This window comes from Mauremys mutica, chromosome 21 (assembly GCF_020497125.1).
Source record: "Mauremys mutica isolate MM-2020 ecotype Southern chromosome 21, ASM2049712v1, whole genome shotgun sequence".
NCBI lineage: Eukaryota > Metazoa > Chordata > Testudines > Geoemydidae > Mauremys > Mauremys mutica.
This window is the reverse complement of record NC_059092.1, coordinates 13,641,001-13,664,262: the sequence shown is the minus strand read 5'-3', so window position 1 is coordinate 13,664,262 and position 23,262 is coordinate 13,641,001. Positions and strand designations below refer to the sequence as shown.

The following is a 23,262-nucleotide window of genomic DNA, read 5'->3' as shown; positions in this document are numbered from 1 at the left end:
TTCCTTTTCCTGGCTTGCTACATTTGTTCTACAGCCGTGGTTCCGGGCTCAGGACCCATTTGTAAATACTGATGGCCTCTTGCAACCCCGTAAGTAGGCCAGGGAGTGATGGGTCCTGCCTACGGTGACCAGGCAGCAAGTGTGAAAAATCGGGACGGGGGTGAGGGGTAATAGGAGCCGATATAAGAAAAAGACCCAAAAATCGGGACTGTCCCTATAAAATCGGGACATCTGGTCGCCCTAGTCCTGCCCCTTGGGGGGAGCAGGAGGCCCAGAGTAGGAGATGGGTCCTGACCTGGGATGGCGGTAGGAGATTCTGGAGGGGGATCATTCCAGAGCCCACCCCACACTCCCCCTGCAGCGGTGGCTCCTGCGGCTCTGGTCCCATGGGGCTGGCTGGGCTCAGTTTCCTGCTCCGGGCTGTCTAAGCTCAGGTTTGACGCCGCCCCCACAATGGGAGCCAGCTGGGCCAAATTTCAGTGAGTGGTGGTGTGACCAGGCACATGGGGTCACAGCATCACTCACTCAAATTTGGCCTGGCTGGGCCCCCCATCACCATGACAGAGCAGCGGCTGGGCCAAACCTGAGCAGCACTGAGACCCCAGAAGGAGAGCCCTGCATGGATACCCAATTTATATCCACAGAGATAACGCGGATATTCATGGAGCTGCAGGGCGAGTGAGACTAGCAGGGCCATGGCCAGCGACTGGGCCAGGAACCACAGCGGTAAAAATCAGCAGCATGTCAGGCCTTGGCGCTGGAGGACCCAGCGCCCAGCCCAGGATCTCCTCCGGCGTGGCTGTACTGCCCCTCGTCCTGTCAACTGGAGCGGGCACCAGGCTCACCAGCAGTGCGGTGAGCTGCTTACGGACATAAATTGTGTATCTGTGCAGGGCTCCACCCGGCGGCCACAACGCCCGGAGCAGGCAGCTGAGCCCAGCCAGCCCCACGGGAGTGGGGCTCCCATGTGACCCCTTGAAACATTCTGGCCACCTGATTTTTGGTCGTGACCCACAGGTTGAGAAACCTCGTTCTACACAGAGTGCTAACAAGGATCACGACGCACTGCTGATGCATGGGACTGCATCCATCTGCTCAGAACAGGCTGGTGAAAAACGACAGCAGCAGTCATGGCAGAGCCTTGACGGCGGTGGGTAGTTTTCTGTCCCATAGGCATCTTTGTAATCTGTCTTTTGCAACCAATAAGCAGCTCCATCCCAGGTATGCAATTGATGCCGATGCTTGCCAGCATCCTAAGGGCTATGTGCTGTGCCTGCTTCGGTTTCTTGAGGCAGAATAAATAACTGATCCTGTCCGTACGTCACTAGCCCCTATGTGCTTATTGTTTCTCTGAGTTTAGAGTCTGAGGCAAAATGAAAGGTGGATACAGTGGTTACTATTATAATGCTGACTGTCACCACAGGCAAGTAATAAACATTACTGCACTACTGTAAAGGACAACCATACCATGAACCCACGTTATAATAGCAAATAGGTAACCTTCCTCCTCTTCGCCTCCCGCAAGATATGACCAAATTAGTAACATCAATAAAGTTAATTGCTTGCAAGTTGCAGCTCACAGGATCTGAATACCCCTGATCCTGGAAATAGGGTGACCAGACAGCAAATGTGAAAAATCGGGACGGGGTGGGGGGTAATAGGAGCCTATATAAGAAAGAGACCCCAAAATCAGGACTGTCCCTATAAAATCAGGACATTTGGTCACCCTACCTGGCAGACTCTTCATGGAACCCCCTTGAGTGCTCTGGCACACTGAGGGTAAGGGCCCAGCCATGAAGATATGATTGCAGGATCTATGTTCTCCTAATGGTAAATTGCTAGAATTTAGTTTTGCTCATTATGAACTCAAGTTTATTAAAGCTTCTGCTCCCTCCAGGGTGTGATCTGCAGGGCAGAGGCCTGGGAGACAACAATTGTGGGTTCTATTCCGAGCTGAGGGACCTTGGAGAAGGTACCACCTGCCTTTGAAAAATTCCCCCTCCTGAGGACCATAGCTAGGCTGACCTAGTCCCTGGTGTAGATGTGGCTAGGTTGAAATTCCTCCTTTGACACAACTACTGCCACTCAGAGAGGAGGATTATCTACCTTGATGCAAACACCCATCTGTCAATGCAGAAAACATCTACATTATGGCCTGTAGCGCCGACATGCCCTCAGTTTCCCCTCAATACAGAGAACTCTTCCCAACCTCACAGGGGTATTGTGAGGTTTAATTCATGCTTGAAAGTGAGTCCCAGACAAAAGACACTATGCAAGAGCCCAAAAAATATGCATAGCCTAAGGGGAGGTAACTGTTTTGGAATTATTGGAACATCTTTCTGAGTCTGAAAGTTGGGATTCATCCATCCCTGGTGTGACTCTTCTATTGCTCTTTTCCTACAGGCCTGATACGGTGGCGTTAGCAGATGTTGCCTGACAGCTGCTGCTTGCTCGGATTTTTTTTCCTAAACAACCAACAGCAGCCACAGATTGTAGTTTTTCATACTTTGGGCCCATAAATTCCTTTTATGCCAGTTGCATTCAGATTACACCTGCCTGCAATTTATCCCCTATGTTTTGCAGCTGGATAGAAAGCATCTTAATCCTATGTGCACTTTCAGCAATATCGTTCAGCTTTGCTTTCTCATTTCGTATCCCAAGCTGCACCTCCGGCACTCAGAGGGAGTTGGTTTGCTTCCCTGGCTGTGATAAGGCCCAGCCGCTATGCACTTGACCTTGAAATCTCCAAGACGAGATAGGGGATGTCTGCACTTTGGGCTGGGAAGTGATTCTTAGCTTGAGGAGACATACCCGTGCTTGCTTGCTAAAATACTGAGTTACCAAGGTGGTGCAAGTGGTGGGAGGAGCTAGCTGCCCGAATACAGACCTAGCGCCTTGGATGGGTACGAACTCGGGAGGCTTGCCCTGCCTGCCGTTTGCACTGCTGTGGTTACATTTTATTTTCTGGGCACTAGCTTGATTAGACCTTGGAATCACACCCCCACGCCAAGTGTCGACTGACGCTTACTCACCTCAAGAGTTTTTCATTCTTCCTCTTCAATGTCTTTGTTGTTTTCCCCCAACTTCCCTGCCCGTACGACACTCAGTCCCTCTGCTTTGGGGACACGTTTGCCAGCGACCCAACTCAAACTAAGGGCAGCAACTTGCATTTTTCCTGAGCCGGTTCTCACACCACGAATTAGAGCGGCTAAAACGTCCTAGGAGATCCTCTTTCTGGTCCTCCTGCTGCTTTAGACTGCCACTTTGTGTCAGTCATTTAAATCACCACCACTCTTCTTAAGGCACCAAGCAGCATCACAATACAGTAAATCCTTGGTACGGACACGATCCCCATGCTGCAAGCCTTGAACTCACAAGCTCTGTTGTTTCAACCAATAATCTTTTCTTACAACCATCTTACAAGGTGGTTTAATTGAGCCAAGTATTTACTTTCCCATGGGCAGTAGGATCAAATCCAGAAACTATACAGATTTTTTTCCCCCCAACTGGTGCTTCTTACCATCACAGCCTATGCAAGGTCAGAAATAACACTGCCTGTAACAGTGCAACATGCAACATGCAACAGTGCAGCTGAATGCACTGAAAATCCAAATGCAAAATCTTTTATTTCAACCTTACCTAAGGGCTTAGCGCAGCAACAGAAGAGGATTTAGGCCAAGTCTGCACTCAAAAGTTAAGCCGACCAGCTACATCGCTCAAGGGTGTGAGGAACCCACCCTTTGAGTGACACGGTTACGTTGATCTAACACCAGTGTAGCCAGCGCTAGGTCCACGGAAGAATTCTTTTGTCAACTAGCTACCACCTCTCGGGGAGGTGGGTTAACTACAGTGACAGGAGACTGGAGTGAGTGGCTACAATGCTGCAGCCGCGTTTCAAGCGTACACTACCCCTGAGGCCTAGTTCTCATGCTGCGTAAACTGGCGTGGTAGTTTATCAACGTTTTCATTTGGAGACATAGGCTCATTCTCGCGAATACTCAGACATGGCACGCAAGTCACCAGGAGACGAAGGCAAAGCCATGAGCAAGTTCATTGCCACCTTCAAGAGGAAACTTGAAGGGATTTGTAATATAATTTTCCAGGTTGAACTCTCTCACAAGCATTGTGAGCTGGAAACCAGTAGCCGTTGTGGCTAGCTTGATTCCATTATTACCTCACACAGGAGACAACGAGCAGCTCTGCAAAGAGACAACACTGATCATCTTCTGGACAAGAGTAGGAACGACAACAAAATGTCCTCGGTTGTATTCGTACGCAGGTTGGTCATGGCCATTCCCGGTCATTCTGCCATTGGCAACACATTGTCCAGCTTACAGGGTGACAGTGCTCACAGACAGTATTGTAATTTAAAAAAAAAAATCATCCAAATCTACAGTGGTTAGAGACACAAACAAAGTACAACGTCCTGAAAAGCCTGTCAAGAGGAGGAATCGTAGCCAGCTCTATTAAGAAAACCTCTGTTCTGCTAGGATGGGTCGCCAGCCACCCAAGTTTCTCTCTCACACAGACACAGACATGAAATAAGAAAGCAGAATGATTTATTTCAACCCAGGGAAACAGAAAGCTAAGCCTGTGGGATTCAGCTAAGCTGGACTCAGCCCCTCCCCTGCGAGAGCCCCACCCCGCCTCACTCTGCCCCCATCAGTACACCAAGCCCTGGCTGAAACTCAAGGCATCAGTGCATAATCTGTTAAGTCTGTGCAGCTTTCCTGACATCCACTGACATTCATGGCTATGCCCACCATCTAATACTGGAACAGGGCATTGGGGGTGGGATGCAGACTTGTACACACACAGATAAATGATACTGGGACATCATCCATTTCAAGGAGAAAGCTCTCTGCTGGAGTGGCTGCAGAAGGCTCAGTGAACGTTCACTGTACAGCAGGGAAATTCAGGCCAGTCTATTGGGCTAAGTCTGGAAGCACGGGACAGAATTTTGGTGGGAGTGAAATCATTACACCTGGGTCCTTATAAACCACTTCCCCTTCACCCTAAACTAAAAGGCCCTTAAGAAGCAGCCCTGTTCCTTCTGACCCCGGCAGACAAAGGCAGGAGGCTCTGGGGTGATTATAAACCCTGTAATCAGAACAAAAACTTTTTGTTCCTCTTTGGTAAACATCGTGGCCGAATCTCAGGATGTGACAGAGGGACGGAGGGAAAAAGAAGGGTGGAGACAGACACAGAGATGTTCAGAGACAGAGAGTGTAAAGCACAGATCCTGTGACAGAGCCACGCACAGACAAGAAGACACAGAAGACCTGGGCACAAAGACAACGGGAAGGTTTAACTCTTACCCTGTAGAGCTTCTTTGGCTCGCGCTAGCTCTTGTTCTTTCTGTGCCAGTTGGAGTTTGAGCTCAGTGGCGGAGAGAACCTCCGTCGACTTGCTGCCATGTGTCTCCTCCAGATCTTTTGTTAGCATTTCCTTCATTTGTCGGAGCAGGTGAACCTCCTCCTGAAGCTGGGTCACTTCTTCTCGTAACAGCACTGGAGGAAGAGAGAACACAATTCAAGGAAGTGACTAGCTGCTCTCTTCAGCTCTGGCAGGTTTTCAGTGGCTCGGGCAGTTAGACAACAGAAACCGGTTAGTAAAAAGAACCCAGCGCTGGTGTCGCACATGCAACTCCCAAGCCCCTGCAATTCCACTGAGTAGGAACCACAGCACCCCCAGGTTAACCTGCTCATCCTGCTTAGATACATGGTGCCAGAGGCACAGGTACAGTGCCATGGCAGTGAAGTCATTTTTAGTCTCCATAGAAATGCTTCACTCTAATTTGATAAGCGAGACTGCAATCTGCACCCTGCAAAGCACTGAAGACATTTTGGACGGTCACCGGGGGCTACTCAATACGTTTAAAAAGATGAATGTGGTTGACCAAACGTACCCTTGACGTCAGAAGTTTTCAGACGAGGGATGGAACCAACAGAAGGGAGCTCAGAGAGTTCCCTCCAGTAACTTGTTTCTATTCCGTTCCTTTTCCAGTTCTTAAAGCCATGACCAGAGAGAAAAACTTCAGCCCTCGGAGAAGCACTAGCAAAGATTTTCAAGGGTGATTTTGGGTGCCTTTATTTTTGGATGCCAGACTTAAGGCAGCTTTTAAAAAACAAAAGTCTGATTTTCAGAAAGGGCGAAGCACCTACCTTCTGGAAATCCGACTGCTTTAAGATTTCTCAGACTGGGTACCCCAAAATCACCCAGCATTTTTTAAAATCTTGACCATTACCTCTAAATTCTGCTAATTTTTTTAAGGGTGCCACTGTTCCTTAATGATTTTTGCTGTAGCCACAATATCTAGAGAAAGCAGTTGCTCAGCCTGGTCTCAGTAAACGCTGCCTTCAACTTTCGATCTACTCCACTGAGTTTCACTGTATCGAAGTTTAGTGTAAGCAGGTTCTGCTTATTCACCCATGTGCTCCAACTCTGCCCAAGAAATCTTAGGCAAAGCTGTTTTGAGACATCTTGGGGGGATGCGGGTAGGAATCTCCTTTCATCTACGGGCAAAAACCAAACTTTTAAAGTTTTCAATCCTTGTTGTCTGTATCTAATTCTTCTATATTAATTACTAACCATCACTGCCCTTAGTACTATCCCTGGAAGTATGGAAGCAGAGGGCAAGGATCCTGAAACGTTAAAGCAGCAACTACAAAGCAAGTCCAGAAATAGTTCCTGCGAGTTAAATTCCATTAACTTTTTTTTTTTTTGCATAGTTCATGTGTGTACAGGAAAGGAGGTTCTGATTGGCTCTAGAAAAGCAGCTGCTTCTCTTAAGAACTATTTGGTGGCCAACTAAAACCCAACCAGAAGCATCTCTAAGAATCAAGGCAACAGAGATGGAGTATCCTCCATAGGCCATTTACAAAATATGCATCTTTAAAGAGACTCATGAGAAGCCATTATTACAAACTGCTGTAAAACGATGCATTTTGGGCTGTGACGGCTGCCAAATACAGCTTGTCAGAGCGTTGTAGTACATCAATTGTCATAAATATTGACAGTGTGTATGCAAGTGAGGGCGGAGAGAGAGAGAGCGCCTCATACATCAAAAGGTTAAAGTGTTACACGGGAACAGATTTGTTCCTCAGCTGAATAATGGAATCCCAGACAATACTGCAGGGGGCTAGTTTCTGAACCATTATCACAGCAGTACGGAGCGAGAACAGCAAAGATGCTTACTGCTGTTTAAAAAGGGTATTAATACACGACGAGACTCGTATCACTGCTGGTTATAGATGAAATATTCAGAGACCATTGCACTCAGAAATGCATTACGCTCTGCTGTTCTTAGGATCTGCTTGCCCTCGCTTTCCATTATCCTCACACCTAAGTCTCTGAAAACATGCCCTGCTGAAAGTACTGCTGCTTGTTTGGAGGGGTTGTTTACTCTTCTTTTTTTTTTTTTTGGTAATATATATGAAGATTTCCAAACTCCAGTTTGAGCCAGGTCACTCCTAGAACAGCAACACGAACATCAAACAGAAATCAATTTGCATATTCAACAGCGCAGCAGAAAAATCTGCCAGCGCCGACTCCACCAATAACAACGCTGCAATGAAGAATAGTGGAGCCAGAAGTTAAAAATCTACAATCCCCTGCATTTAGGAGCCACTCTGCGCCAGCCAAACTGGGATTTTTAGACCCGCCAGCTTTCTGCTACCATTGGACTCCCGTTGTGGAGTCCCTGATTAAAAGGGGCACCGACGTGCTGTATCTACCCTCACCACAACACCGCTGTGGAAACAAGGCATGAATGGAAGATAAGAGCAGGACAAGGACAGTTGGCAGGGGGGGAAAACGAGGGTGGGTTTTCTTTAAATAAATGGACATGGTGGGGAATGGACGTTTTGTTTGCGGCTTCGAAGCAGCCACCCCTGGGTACTCAGGGAGAGATTATACCTGTGTCGCCTGCTTCTTTGAAAATCCATTTACCTGCCGAATCTCCCTCCTCTGCTGACAGCCAGCTCCAAGCGTGGGAGGCCGGCGCTGGCAAGGCTAGAGTGACGCTGGGCTCTTGCCGAGCCCTTCGCCTGTGCAAATCTTTGGCCAAATTCTCTGCGAAACAGGCAGCTGGTGCAGAACCACACTGCGCTGGGGGGAGTGCCGGTGGCCCCAGGCCTTCCAAAGCTCCCCTGAGCATTGGCTGCATCTCTGAGGGTGCGGCACGTGCGCCTTTTGCATCCAGTTAGCTGCACCCACATTACTCCTCTTTCTCCCCATGGCCAAAGCACAGGGTAAGGGAAAGTGGGAGGGAGTGCGAGGACTGAAGATGCAGCTGGCCCCTGGACAGCGAGTACAAAGGGGGAAAAAGGCTGCTTCTCTCCCTCCCTGTCTGTCCCTCCCGTTCAGGGACCAGACCATCTGGCCAGCAGCGTTAAAAAGATAACCCTGTGATATCAGCCTGTCAGTGATAGGTACCAACACGGTGTCAGTGCTCAGCCCATCACGTCTCTAGAAAGCAGTTTTCCAGGGAGCAGAGCAACTCTGCGTTTCCAAAGGGCTGTGTGATCCCTCTCTGAGGCTTCAGCTCCTTATCTATTCCTCTTGTTGGCCTTGAGAGGGGCAAGACAGAGAGGCACAAGTCGCTCGCGATACACGGCATCACAGGATGCTCTGATCACCGGCCCAGAACCTGGATTCCTTTGGATCTCATAGGACAATCACCAAAACCCCTCCAAAAGCAGACATTTGTACCAAGTTAAACTGCTGGACTTTGCTGTTCAGACCCAACTTTAATCATGACACTGGAAAACCCCTGTCTGACCCAGCGTTTGACTACATTTATACTTTGCATTCACTCCCCAAAGTAAATTATAGACCCCGATAAATGCTGCCTCTGTTGGCAGGACAGAGGCAATTCGATTTCCTTAGCGAGAGGAATGTTGCCAGTTCATATGGTTTTGAAGGGTTGATTCCAAACCACAAATATCCATTTGTTACATACAAGAATAAAACGTGCAAGAAATATTTCAAGGGATTTCATTCAGACTACAGACTTTGGCCTTTTTACTGATCCACATTTGTAAAGAGGCAGCAACCCCAATGTAATACCGACCTTAACAAAACCTTGCAGTGCCCCTTGTGAGATGGGAATATTTACCTTTACCCATCTTTAAATTAATAAACAGAGACACAGAGAGACACTGATGGGTACAGCCCTGCAAATCTGTGGATATCCGCTTTATATCCACAAACATGCTCCACGGATTGGATGCGGAACGCAGGGCTCTACTGACCAGCTAAATAAAGCACAGAGTCGTCTTACAGAGAGTCAGTGTCCGAGTGGGATGGTGGAACCCAGGAGTCCGGTCTCTTTGTCCTCCACTGAACCACAATGTCACTATACAATGTGGAACAAGGAACCATACATGTCAACCTATCCAGCTGACAATCTGTCCTCACTGACAAACTACACGCTCTGGTATCTGCATGGGGCAGGTGTATCCCAGGATGATTCACTCCCGGGGGAGTGCACGGACGACAAAAGGATCCTGCAAGAACCACCCACTTTCACTTCTGGTTTTCCAGGCAGAGCTGAGGTTGAAGGTGCCTTGTCCAACCGTGACAGGTCAGGCCTCCTATCCAGGCACACTTTCTGCTCAGCTCTTGTACCTGAGTTTCTGCTGACTTAACCCAGATGCAAGCCTGACTCGCTACACGTATCAAGGAGTTAAAGAGAATGTCACTTCAGAAGTAACATAGTGTGTCTAAGCCCAATGCCTTGGAAGCATTTTGCCTCCCAAAACAGAAGCAAGCCAAGAGGCATGCACGTAACACATGGTTTAGTCTCATCATATGATGATAACACTCTTTCCATTCCACTAGTATATCAGGAGGATGTTAAACATCAGCTACTAAAGTTAGACATTTTTAAATCAGCAGGGCCTGGATCACTCACATTTAAGAGTTTTCAGAGAGCTGGCCGAGGAACTCACTGGACAGTTGATGTTGATTTTCAGTAAATCTTGGAACAATGGGGAACTTCCAAAAGACTTTAAATATTGGCACATTAACTTTCTTTCAAAGGATAAACGGAACGACTCAGCTAATTATAGGCTTGTCAGCATGACATCGATCCCAGGCAAGATAACGGAGTGGCTGATACAGGACTCGGTTAATAAAGAATTAAAGGAGGGTGATATAAATTAATACAAATCAGCATGGTTTATGGAAAGTCGATCCTGTCACGCTAACTGGATATTTTTTCTATGAGATTACAAGTTTGGCTGATAAAAGTGCTAGCGTTGATATAGTATACTAAGATTTCTGTAAGGGATTTGATTGATACTGCACAACATTTTGATTAAAAACAGATATAACATTAACATGGCACACATTAAATGGATTAAAAACTGGCTGATTGGTCTCAAAACGTACAGTACAAGCTCAGCGTTACAAACACCAGACCTACAAACTGACCAGTCAACCACTCACCTCATTTGGAACCAGAAGTACGCCATCAGACAGCAGCAGAGACAAAAAAAAAACATAACCCCCCTGCAAATACAGTACAGTTCTGTGTTATACTGTGTTATACAGTTCTGTAAACTACTAAAAAAATAAAGGGAAAGCAGCATCTTTCTTCTGCATAGTAAAGTTTCAAAGCTGTATTAAGTCAATGTTCTGATGTGAACTTTTGAAAGAACCACCATAACATTTTGTTCAGTTACGAACAACCTCCATTCCCAAGGTGTTCGCAACTGAGGTTCTACTGTAACAGTAAATGGGGAATTTTCATCAAGAAGGTGTGTTTTTAGTGGGGTCTTTTCTAGGCCCTACACTATTCAACATTTCTATCAGTGACCTGGAAGAAAACGAAATCATCCCTGATAAACTTTGTAGATGCCCAAAAACTGGGGAGTGGTAAATAAAGTGGAGGGGACAGGTCGCTCAGTGATTGGGATCGCTTGGTCAACTGGGCACAAGCAACCAATGTGTGTTTTCATATGGCTAAATATAAATGTGTACCTCTAGGAACAAAGAATCTGGGCCATGCTTACAAGACGGGGGACTCTATCCCGGGAAGCAGTGATTCTGAAAAAGATTCGGGGGCTGCGGCCTATAATCAGATTCCAATGCAACACTGTGACCAAAAGGGCTAATATGATCCTTGGATGCATGCACAGGGGAATCTTGAGTAAGAGTAGAGAGGTTATTTGACTTCTGTATTTGGCACTGGTGCTGGAATCCTGCGTCCAGTTCTGGTGCCCGCAATTCATGAAGCATTTTGAAAAATCGGAGAGGGTTGAAAGAAGAGCCGCAAGAATGATTAAAGGATTAGAAAACCTGCTTTATTGTGATTGAGCTCCTTGAGTTTTTCTATTTAGCTTAACAAAGAAAAAGTCCTGCGTCCTGCATGTTGGCAGGGGGTTAGACTAGATGATCCTTGCAGTCCCTTCTAACCCTATGGTTCTGTGATTCTAAGATTAAGAGGTGACTTGATTACAGTCTGTAAGGATCTATACGGGGAACCAATATTTAACAATGGGCTCTTCAATCTAGCAGAGAAAGGTATAACACGACTGAACGGCTGGAGGCTAAAGCTAGACAAATTCAGACTTGAAATAAGGCACACATTTTGAACAGTAATTAACCAGTAGAACAATTTACCAGGATCATGGTAATGTCTCTATCACTGACAATTTTGAAATCAAGATTGGATGTTTTCCTAAAACATCTGCTCCAGGAATTATTTGGAGGCAATTTTATGTCCAGTGTGACACAGGAGGTCAGACTACATGTTCACAATGGTCCCTTCTGGCCTTTGAATATGTGAAAAAGAAGAACCTCACCACTGGCTGAATCCGTGCCTGGAACACAGCAGTGTGGGATTTACTAGACATGCTAGGGAGGGCAAGTCCTGCAGCTGAAGTGGCTATTTCCCTTGCCTGGGACACAACAGAACACTTGACAGAGGCCAGCTCCACCTGAGAGTTTGCATATTTTAACAGCAGGCTGCCAGTCTTGTGACTGAAGCCTCCCGGTGTCCTTAACAACTGAACCCCAGCCCTGGGGACCTATCAACAGGGCATTAACACAGCGATTGGCAGGACTCAAGTGAGAACGTTCGCCAGCTCCCAGATTAGCGTTAAAAAAGCCAGATCTTTTCATGTAATACCCATCCCATCCCAACAGTGCAAACTCCTAAACAGAGATCTACTCAATGGGTCTGCCCAGCTGCAAAGCAAAACTCCCTCCTCCTGGAGACACGGAGAGAATGTTTTGCCTGCGACACATTTCCAGGAGCAAAACTCCCAACTAGGCGGCAGATTCTGGAGTGAAACTGGAGTAACTCCAACACCTCAGTGGACCCACTTCAGATTTACACCAGTGTAAATCAGAGGAGAATGCTGGCCCCTGGAATTCTAAACCCCCAATTCTCATCCCACTCTGGTCTTTACAAAGTCTCACCCTTGCTGCTTTTCCCACTAGCATTTAATTAAGCTGGACTATACTTGCAAATTGAGGGCATTTTATTTCCAGGGGAACTGCATGGCAAGGAGGTACTGAGTGGCGCTAGGAGCCTAACTCCCATTAACTAAATGCCACTTGGGCCTTTGAAAATCTCCCCCTGAACCTTTCACCTCTTGGCGACAAGGTTAAAATTTCCCCACAGGTCAGTAGTGACAAAAGCCCATTAACATCAGGTGGCTTTTGGGTGGCCTGTGTGTGATGAGTTTGGCAGGTCTCCCATTCAGTCACCCCCCAGCCCGAGCACTAATTGGCAATCTTATCCGGGCGCATGCAGACGAAACCCCAGGATTGAGGTGGTCCCTCCACGGTGAGGTTTTGGCACCCGGATAGGAGGCTCACACTTATGCTGTCACTACCAATTATGTTGTGCGTATAAAGGGATGAGTCTTCAGTGTTGTCAGTGTCCCCTCTCGGTCCCCTCATTCTGACCTTATAACCTGCACCCCACTCCAGTTTTTGTATTCTTTGTCCCCCATGCTTGGTTAAGTCCTGGGTCTTGCGGTCCTTCCTCACCTGAAGGGGAAAGTCTTTCATTGCTCTGATGGGCTCTGCCCACCATCCCAGAAATTAAACAGGCCAGCACCTTTCAACCAGCACTACATTCACTTGGCAAAGATTTAAAAATGCCCATTGGGCTCTGTTTCAACTGAGAAATAGGCTATAGGTAGGAGCCAGTTTCTCAGGCCTTGGGTTGCTTCGTGTGACATCACTTCTCCCCCTTCGTTATGCCCGTGTAAACCCACTGTTCTGGACACGGGTCACCCTCTGCGCCTGATCCGCAGAGGAAACAAGCATGCTACAGCTCCCGCCTCGGAGACTCAGCCCATTAGCTCCCGCTGTAGAGGCTCATGAAATCCTCAGTTCAATTCCCAATCACTAGGGGTGACAGAACCAAAATTTTACGGTTGCTCAGCTAGATCTGAAATTTATAAACACCCTTTGTGGCCGTAACACCACACTACTGTCCTGCTACGTAGCAGGCTGCAAGTAATTAGCCAGAAGCAAACTACCTGCTACCCGACAGTGAGTCAGATCTGCCATCACGACATATTTTAGTCTGAAAACGCCATATCCTGCCTTCCCTGAAAACAAACCAGTTCTCAGTGCGAGAGACACAACAGCGTACACGACGGTGCAGGTGCAGGCACACATCACATGCAGATACACTGAAATGTTTGCTCAATTGCTGTCCTTGGAGTCTCACAGGCAAGTACTGTACTCGTATCCCCCGCCTTGGTTCCTACACCAAATGAGACAGGCAATGCACGAATAGGAGAAGGCAACGTAGCAATCAGGAAACTCACAGCGAGTCACGGTACCATTCACCTCCACAAGGGGGTGGCTTGTTAAAACAGGACCCACATCCCAGTGAGCGGTGGCGTCCTCGGAACCTGAGGGCGCCAGGCACTTTGCAGGAGGTACTCAGCACTTTGCAGGATTGGGATCATATAGAGTGGATGAAACCTGATTGTGTGCGTGCTGCTTTCCTCTCCCAAATGCAGAGGTTCCAAACTCTCACGCCCCTATCTGGTGGAAATGCGGCTCCATCCACCTTTAATCTAGCTGGCCCAGGTACCAGTGCAGTGAAGCCACCGAAGCACCAGCTTCCACACGGGCTATAAAAGTCTGCCCAGAACCCTGGGTGCTTACTTGGGCGCTAGCCCATGTGGAAGCCTGTGGTGCCCTGGCTTCATTGCTACAGGTACTTGTACTAGCTAGATTAAAACTAGCTTGGATACGTCTACATGTGCTGCAATCAACCCCCACCCTTCCACTGCAGGAGTGTTACAACATTGCAATGCAGCACCACACAGGCACACGGCGCCATTCCTTTGTCCTGCAGGTCAAAGGTAACAAGGTGGCACGCACCTAGACAGAGCTCTGCCACCACAAGAGTGAGGCACAAACCCTGCTAACAAACCATCCTGGTCTTGAACAGGTAGCTGCATCGGTGTCTGGCGTCAAACGCTCTGCAAAGCCACGTGAGAAACAGCATCTGTCACTCTTCAGAAATGAGCACGGCCAGTGCAAAACTTTTCACAACTTCCACCACCCTCCAAAAAGTCCTAAACTCCCATGCCACTGTTACCAGCAACATATGGCCAATATTTTAAATCCAGGACACCTCAGTTTCCTTTGTGCTCGTTATACTGGGATACAGGAGCTGCTGAGCCTCATCTAAGGGCCATTAAAGTCAGCAGAAAGACTCACACTGACTTTGAACCACGCACATGCGTAAAAGAGTTAAAGAACTAGGAAATATGTTAGTTTGTTTCTTCCTTCCATTTAAACAAAAACATTTGGGAAACCAACTGATACCAAGTGCAACTGGCTGGAAATATTTATGCTTTGTTCCTGAAAACTATATGGTGTTTACTGACAATGCAGTTACAAAGTTCAGCTTGTGGCATTTCAGGTGGGGACAGGGTAAAGACAGTCTTAGGGCTAGTCTACACTTACCAGCCAGGTCGACGCGGTGAGTTCGACTTCTCGGAGTTCGAACTATCGCGTCTAATCTGGACGCGATAGTTCGAACTCCGGAAGCGCCAAGGTCGACTCCGGTACTCCACCACTGCAAACGGCGGTGGCGGAGTCGACCTTGGAGCCGCGGACTTCGATTCCGCGGCGTCTGGACGGGTGAGTAGTTCGAACTAGGGTAGTTCGAATTCAGCTACGCTATTCACGTAGCTGAATTTGCGTACCCTAGTTCGACCCCGCTTCTTAGTGTGGACCAGCTCTTAGAGGAAACAAGGCGGCCTCTGTGCCTGGCTCTTGGTGCAATCTGTTCTGGAAGCAAAATGTTTGCCTTTGCTAGAAGCAATTTTAAGAGCTCCGGAGATAGAAGGCTGGGATGATCTGACATAGATAGAGGTGACTCCATCTGAGGCAGAGGAATTACGCTAACCTTCAATTTATTATTTGTACTGTGGTGGCTCCTACAGACCCTAACTGAATCAGGGCCCCACCGTGGGACGTGCCATACAAACAACTAGTGAGACAGTCACAAAATGTTTATAGTCTTCAAGACAAGAGAGATGAAGTGGAAAGGAAAGGAAACAGAAGCAATTAAGGGAAAGTCTTGCTTCAGGTCATTGAAGTTCAGTGCCCAAGGCAGGAACAGAAGCCAGGTCACCTGACTCCCAGTCTAGTACCCTACTCACTAGAGTCAGACCATGCTGGCTTGGATTTGGTAGCAAAATTTTTAAGAGGGGCTTGCTCCCAAGAGTCCTCTCCAACACATCACCGCCTTGGGTCCTTCCTAATCCCACAAGGACCTTCTTCACATTTCATTTCTTTGTGTCTGATGCTACCCACCTCATCAACTACGCACTGATTGCCCAAAGCGTGGGGCGTAACACACACAGCCTGTCTAGGTACAGTGGGACCTCAGCTACCATAAGACAAAGAGATGATACACTTCTTATAGCAGACAGGCCTGCCATTGTCTTCTCATCTGTTAAGGCAATTTTTTATAAGCCACACATTTTTGGATTTTTAGAAAGAGTCATTAGAATAGGAGATACAAAAGGAGAGAGAAAAATAGGAGGCATCCAACCATAGAAATGCACAGGGAATTCCTAAGGAAATATACAACATATATTATACTTCTCTATATACATCTGTGATGTCTGATAGAGATTTCCAGATTTCACTGTAAGAGTTGATGGTTCCTTTGATTTTGGACTTGTCTACATGGGGAAATTGACTGGACTATGCCAGTCGATTTCTCCATGTAGACAAGTCCTTTGGTTTTGTCGTCTCCCCCTCCCCCGTACCCCTGTTAATTTTAGAGATTTATCTATGAAACTGATTCTAATTCAACTGTGCAGTAAATGATCATTTCAAGGTATCTCACCAAATTGCACTGGCCTTTTTCGCTGGGTGTCAGTTATAAAGAATGCTGACAGTTGTGTATTTTTATTTTAAACCTGTGCAGCTGGACTGGGAAAGAAGATTTGACTTTAGGGTGACTACCAATGATAAAGGATCCCAGAGGTGCAGAGCATGATTAATTATTGGCATTACTGTAAAACCTAGAGGCACCGAGACAAGGATGCCATTATGCTGGGTGATGTATACGCGCACGCACACACACACACACACACACACACACACAATATCCCTGTCCCCAAAGAATTCACAGCCTAAGTAGACAAGACAGACAACGGCGAGGAGGGGAAAGAAGGACAGGAAGGGGAAGTGACTTGCCCAAGGTCATACAGCAGGTCAGTGTCAGAGTCAGGGACAGAACTCAGGTTTCACAACTCCGAATCCAGTGCTGTATTGACCAGCCTAAACTCTCAGCGTTGGAGACAAAAATCACAATCTATCACAAAAATCAGACACAAAACACATGTTAAAAAAAATACTGAAATCTTTTGTATACCAGACAAAAATTATCCAGCTCAGCATCCATATTACCCATGCATTGTGGAGTCTTTGTTCTCGACTCTAAATATGTTCTCAACTCTGCTTACTCTCTCAATGCACCTTTCAGCACAGAGTTGCTCGCATACGTGTATGTGCTGCATATCAATTATCTTCCTGAGTCTTAATAAACCTTTCGTTTCTAAAAATGTTGTAGGCCACATGGTTTCATACAGAGTGTTTGAGACTAGAAACACAGCTATGCACAGTTAACTCGGGGCTGGGAAGAACCAAGGCTGTGGGTGGATGTAGACTTAAAAGAACAGACAATAAAAAGGATGGAAATTAAAAAACTCTGGCACTAAAATTAGATTCTTATTTCCAAGCTAAAGTTTTTCCTTTCCCCACTCACTGGAAGCTTAAGTAGAAGGATATTTGCTGTTCAGAAAACCGCATGTAATACTGATATACACATCTGTAATTATTACATTTTTTACATGCTTGAATCTCTTTGCATTCAAGGCTTGTTTGGAAATGCACTTGAGTGATCTAAAAAAAATCCCCAAACCTCCCTTCTTTGTTTCTGGCAGGCATCTCAGGTCAGGAGGGGCACCAGTAATTCTACAGCAGCAGGTTTCTAGAGCTCAAGATGACAGTCAAGCAGCTGGTTTCTGGAAGTTCCTGGCCCTGATTGCTGATAGAGACGAGGAGAGGCTCCCAGATGGAGGTGGGTGGAAGAGACGCTAGGGGCTGTCACTCAGGGGGGTGACAGCAAACTGGCATGCGTCTGCAGCAATTCGTTAAAAGAGAGGAGACAGCAGGCCTGCCTTCACCAGGGCAGCTGGAGAAATTGCAGTGGAGGAACCCGTGGGGCGCACAGCCCAGATTCTTAACACCCTGTTCACTGAAGCATAACTTGGAGTGTTGTGTGTATTGCATGATCAAAACCCAAGAAGCCAAGCTTGGTGCTGAGACACGGGCCACAGAACTTTAAAGAGGGCTGCACCTTCCCTTGCCCAGTGTTGCTCTGTGGCCACCACTGCAGGTTTGGTGAAGAGCTCTATGGAGATAGAAGGGAAAAATGTTGACCAGCCAATATATTTTTGAGCCTTACGAAGTGGTGTAGTTAAAAGCTGGGGTGCAGGGTTGGGCTGGGTCCTCAATATCGCCACTTCCCCACCCCTAATTTATAAAGCACGTCCCATGGGTCTGGGGAGGCGGGAGAGTGAAGGAGTATCTGTGTCAGCGGTATCCTTATAGTCTTTTGAAAGGGCACCATCTTGTGGGTCCTGCGAGCGAAGGAGGCTAGAGAGAGACACTGAGACAGAGTTTAGAGTTTCTCTGAGGCAGACACTGAATCTGGTTTCATCCATTACATTGCTGATGTTAAATAAAAGCCTCCCGCTGAAACCTCAGACTCCGTGAGTCTCAAGAATATTTTGTCCCAAAGCAACATCCCAGAAATGTTGTGAGGAGAGGATAGTTCAAATCAGGATGCAAATTCTGCAGTTAGAGTTCATTTGCAAAACAGTTACATTTCTAGCTTTTATCTAAAAGTTACAATTACTCTCTTCTCCCTCCCTACATCCACACCCTGACTCTGATTCCAGCATAGTCAAAGCTCCAGCGTAGAGAATGAGGAGGCAGAAATCCTGGCGTCTGCCCCTTTTTTATTTGTTCCCAACTTCTAAAAAGAGCTGCTAGGTAAACAAATTGTTTTAAGAATAAGTTTTCCATTAGCCCATAAGCTCTTGGAATAACTGCCACCGACTCGGCACAAGGAAATGTAACAGGGACAGAGGATGACAGAGTTGGCATTCAGTGTTTCTGACAAGCACCATGGTTCAAACACTGGCAGAACAGCTCAAACACATCTTTGATACCCAGCAACCGGTTTTCAGTGGACCCGTTTCACAGAAAGATCTATACAGTAACTCCTCACTTAACGTTCTCCCGGTTAACGCTGTTTCGTTATGATGTCACTGATCTATTAGGGAACATACTCCTTTAAAGTTGTACAATTTTCGCTTATAACGTTGTTTTGCGGGTGGGGGCTTGGAACTAGGGTGGGCCAGCAGCCCCCCATTAGCTCCCCTCCACACACTCCAGTGCCTCCCGCTCGCCGGTGGACCCGCGGATCAGCGCCTTCCTCCTCTCCCCCATATGAGGTAGGGAATGGCAATGTAGCCCCCTAGGAGCTATCCATGCCAGAGAGATATTTCTGGTACCTCCAGCTGTCAGTCAGCCTGGAAATACGACAGCAGGAAGGGCAATTGGGAAGGGAAACTGGACAAAAAACGGGGAGGGAGGAAGGAATGGGACCTGAATGTTTTCAAAACTGAGTTCCTGGGTATGAGATGATCTGAGCAGGGAGATGGAGAATCTCTATGGGAGGAAGAGGAAGAAGAGATGAATGAGAAAGGAAAAGTAGAGTCCCACTGACAAGAAATGAGACCACAGACCTATTTTGGTGATGATAATCCTTATATGGCTCTCAGACAGCACAGTGATGAACAAGGCCTGGACAGACAGGATCAGACCTGTGGTCCATCTAATCCAGTATCCTGTCTCTGGCAGTGGCCAGCATCAGCTGCTTCAGAGGAACTTACAAATAACTCCCCCCCAAGAGTAGATGTGGCATAATCTGTCCCTCCATTAAGGTCTGATCCTAGCCCCGAATAGTCAGAGATTGGCTTAAACCCTGAACCAGGAGGTTTTATATGCCTTCCAAGCTTTTTTTTTAAACATTAATTTTTATACCGCTGCATATACTTACTAGCCATAAAAAGATCTCTTCCCTGCTTGAATGTTGCTAAATTCTTGGCCTCAGTGACAGAGATGGGTAGATAGATTGGATGGCTGTGCCAGTTATCATTATTTACAATATGGAGAACAAGAGAAAAAATATGCCAGCAAAGACCCACTAAAGATTTAGTTGTCAATCTCTCTGAAGCAGTGGGTCTCAACCCGCAGCCTGCGGGCCGCATGTCGCCCAGCTGTGTGTTTAAAAAAAAAGTGTCAAAATGTGCTGTTTTGGGCTGGCAGGGGGCGGGACTGGCCGAGGGGGAGACAGGGGGCTGATGAGTGCCATAGTGGGTGGGAGAGTGGGTCTGTGGGTAGGTTTTTTATTTGGGGGGGGGTGCTCCGGGCAGTGAGGGATTGGGGGGCACTGGGAACTAGGGGTTTGCCGGGGTTCTGCAACACCCCCAGGTTTTAGGTAGGGTTCTGCTCCTGGCCCCCCTTTGCAGGTCCTGGTTGCTGGCCTATGCCAGATGCTCTGCTCCTGGCCCCGTGCTGGGAGTCCCAGCTGCCCGTCCACACCCGGCACGGCGGCATTCAAATCTGGGTCCGGCTGCCGCCCGATCCTAGGGTCCAGCTGCCCAGCCCGTGCCCAGGGCTGCTCCTGGCCCCTCTCTGGGTGGGGGTGCTGGGCATAGGGGACTGCGGGCAGTTGGGAGGGGAGGGGCGCTGTTGTTTTCAACCTGCGGCCTACAATGATAAACAGGTTGAGAACCACTGCTCTAAAACATCTTGAAAGTTAGTTTCACTTTGTACAGCACACATGCTGCTTTAGTGCTTCAACTTTTGAGGGATATATACTGAGAAGAGGGGGCACATTGGATTATTCTCCATCCCAAATGAGCAGCTGCTTCAGGAAGACAAAATGTTTTGCATACTTCAAATGTTTCCCTTACGAAAATTGGCAAAGACGGGCTCTGTAAATTATTTAGCAATAAAATCACTAACTAGGAACAGTCGAGCTTTGGACTGGGGATTTCATTAAAGTCCAAAGTGCTCCTTGAATTCCTAGAAAAAGCACCATAAACGAGTGTCCAAGGTCACCGTGACAGCTTGTGATATCCTGCCAATGCAACGTTACAGTTTCTCAGGGGTGTGAATTCAGCTCCTAAATTCCAGCATTTGGGATCATTCAAGAGGACACAAGTAGCAGGCATCCATATCCAAACATGCTGCAATCAAAGCTGTCATCTGGAAGTTGATCCCTGGGTATGAGCCATGGGGAAAACAACTTGTTTCTAGTGAATTTTCCCACACTACGGTTACTGACAAATTTCCAGCAAAGAGGCTAGATACATTGAGAAGAACAAATTCAGTCATCAGCCATTTTGAAAATGCGCAAATATATTTAAGGCCAAATATTTTAGGGCCAAACTTAGACCAGATAATATATTTTATAATGTCTTGGATGAATTTAAGGCCTGACCCAACATCCAGTGAAGCCAGTGGAAGTTTCTCCCATTTACCTCAATAGGCATTGAGTGCTCATTAATGAGAGGGACTTTGAGATGGTTTACGCACAAACTTGCACCTATTTAATTAACTAAATTGGTTTCCTAAAAGTTGATTTATCATCAAATTCAGTGGTTCTCAAACTTTTGTATTGGTGACCCCTTTTGCACAGCAAGCCTCTGCGTGTGACCCCCTCATCCTTATAAATTAAAACCACATTTTTTTTTATTGAACACTATTATAATGCTGGAGGCAAAGGGGGGTTTGGGAGTGGAGGCTGACAGCTCATGACCTCCACGTAATAACCTCATGACACCCTGAGGGGTCATGACCCCCAGCTTGAGAACGCCTGAGCTAAATTGACTTCAGCCACTTTCATTCTGAAAGGCATATCCACACACAGACAGCTAAAGCATCAGTTTGAATTCACACTTTTTAAACGTTAGCACAAGCGTATGTGGAGACCATCCCATGTATGGTAGGTCTGGCTAGAGTCAACCGAATACAGTCAGGGGCTGTGTAAGTTTCCTCCCCAACAGCTCTGCTAGGGAACCTCCTCGCTGAACTGCAATGGACATTGTTATTCTGGGGTTTGTTCCCCTACCTGCTTCCTCCAACACCGACAATCCTACAATCAGCTTTTCCATCACAAATCACCACCACTGATGGAGAAAATACCCTTAAAATCCAGACCTTTTCCTCTGGTAACAACTAGGATGCAATTTCTTTTATTTTTGCAACAGCTGGTAATTATATGAGGTACTTAGGACAAGAGCTATTCTTAGTTATTCCTTGGAAAATGATTGATTAGCGCACGCAAAACAAACCCAGGAGAACCAGCTCTCATTACTACAGAAGCGGTTCTCCAAGCCACATATTATTTCTCCTGTACCACAGAGAAATATTTCTCCAAACTTTGGCATTTCTGTGGCAGACCCCGAGGGTGTTCAGTTGGGGAAAATAGCTTTCCTTCCCAGCTAAAATTAGAGATGGGCTCTGTGACAACACGCTGCCCTTTTAAGAGGAGGAAAAGCTGGGGGAAAAGTATAAAAAAGAGTTACCAGAGTGAAGTCAATCTGGGCCAGTGTTTGGTGAAGGAAAGACCTGAGGCGACTCGTAAGCCAAGGAATCCAGGCTTGGAGGTACCTATGGGTTGTACCTGCTTTTTGTTTCTTTTTATCTCTCTTTTGTACGTGCTTCTTTCCCTCATTGCTTGATTTGACCCTGTATCCCGGGGGCCTGACTCTCACCCGCATAAAACTGATGTAATGGGGTGGAAACATCATTGAAGTGAGCGTGGTACACCAGCTTAAAACTGGGGTAATGGAAGGGAGACTCAGGCTCCTTGAGCGCCATAATTCCTAGGCTGTGGGACCAAGATGGGGGCTGCGGGAAGGGCAGCCAGCACATCTCTCGGCACGTGCTGCTTCTCGCAGCCCCCACTGGCCTGGAGTGGCGAACCACAGCCAGTGGGAGCTGCGATCGGCTGAACCTGCGGACGCGGCAGGTAAACAAACCGGCCCGGACCACCAGGGGCTTTCCCTGAACAAGTGGCAGCCCGACTTTGAGAAGCACTGGTCTAGATGATCCTAATGGTCCTTTCTGGCCAAGAACCCCTGATATACACAAGCCCTGAGTGTATGGAGAGGTTAGTTTCCCCCTCTGTTTAATGCTCCTTTTGTATTTCAATAAAAATCTACATTAACATGCTCTAGCCTCCATCAGTGCTTCTTTCCTCACTAAACATTTTCACTTACTACAGATCAGTCAGTGCTGTGTCAGGCAGGCCACGGACAGAATAAATTGAGCTTTTAATAAATCACAGTTGGGCAAGGATTCATTGATCAAAATTATACAAACTGTTAAATGGTTTCAGTTATTTTTCCAAAGCATTTTTCTATTTCACTTACCAGAAGCAACACACATCTGTAATTGGTTCCCAACAAGTTCCCACTGCATTATAACTGTAATCACAGGCTAACAGACCATACAGAGCAGTGCGATTTTATTTGCATGAAGCACATTATAAGAATGACTAGACTTTAGAAAGAGGGATTTTCCCCTTTAACATTGGTGAAGTTAAGGAGTGCTTCCAAACCAAATCGAGAAGATCACTTATGCCTATATTTCCCTGTTTATCTTTATGATGCA

General features: G+C 47.0%; 1 protein-coding gene across 3 annotated transcripts in view; it reads right to left on the bottom strand.

The window, feature by feature from the left end:
* The window catches only part of KAZN (kazrin, periplakin interacting protein), a 723,135-nt gene that overhangs the window by 147,144 nt on the left and 552,729 nt on the right, over window positions 1–23,262 (bottom strand). For all 3 annotated transcript variants that reach the window (XM_044996289.1, XM_044996291.1, XM_044996290.1), the window contains one exon: window positions 5,319–5,510. In XM_044996289.1, coding sequence (XP_044852224.1) covers window positions 5,319–5,510 — 192 coding nt within the window. The remainder of the gene's footprint in view (window positions 1–5,318; window positions 5,511–23,262) is intronic.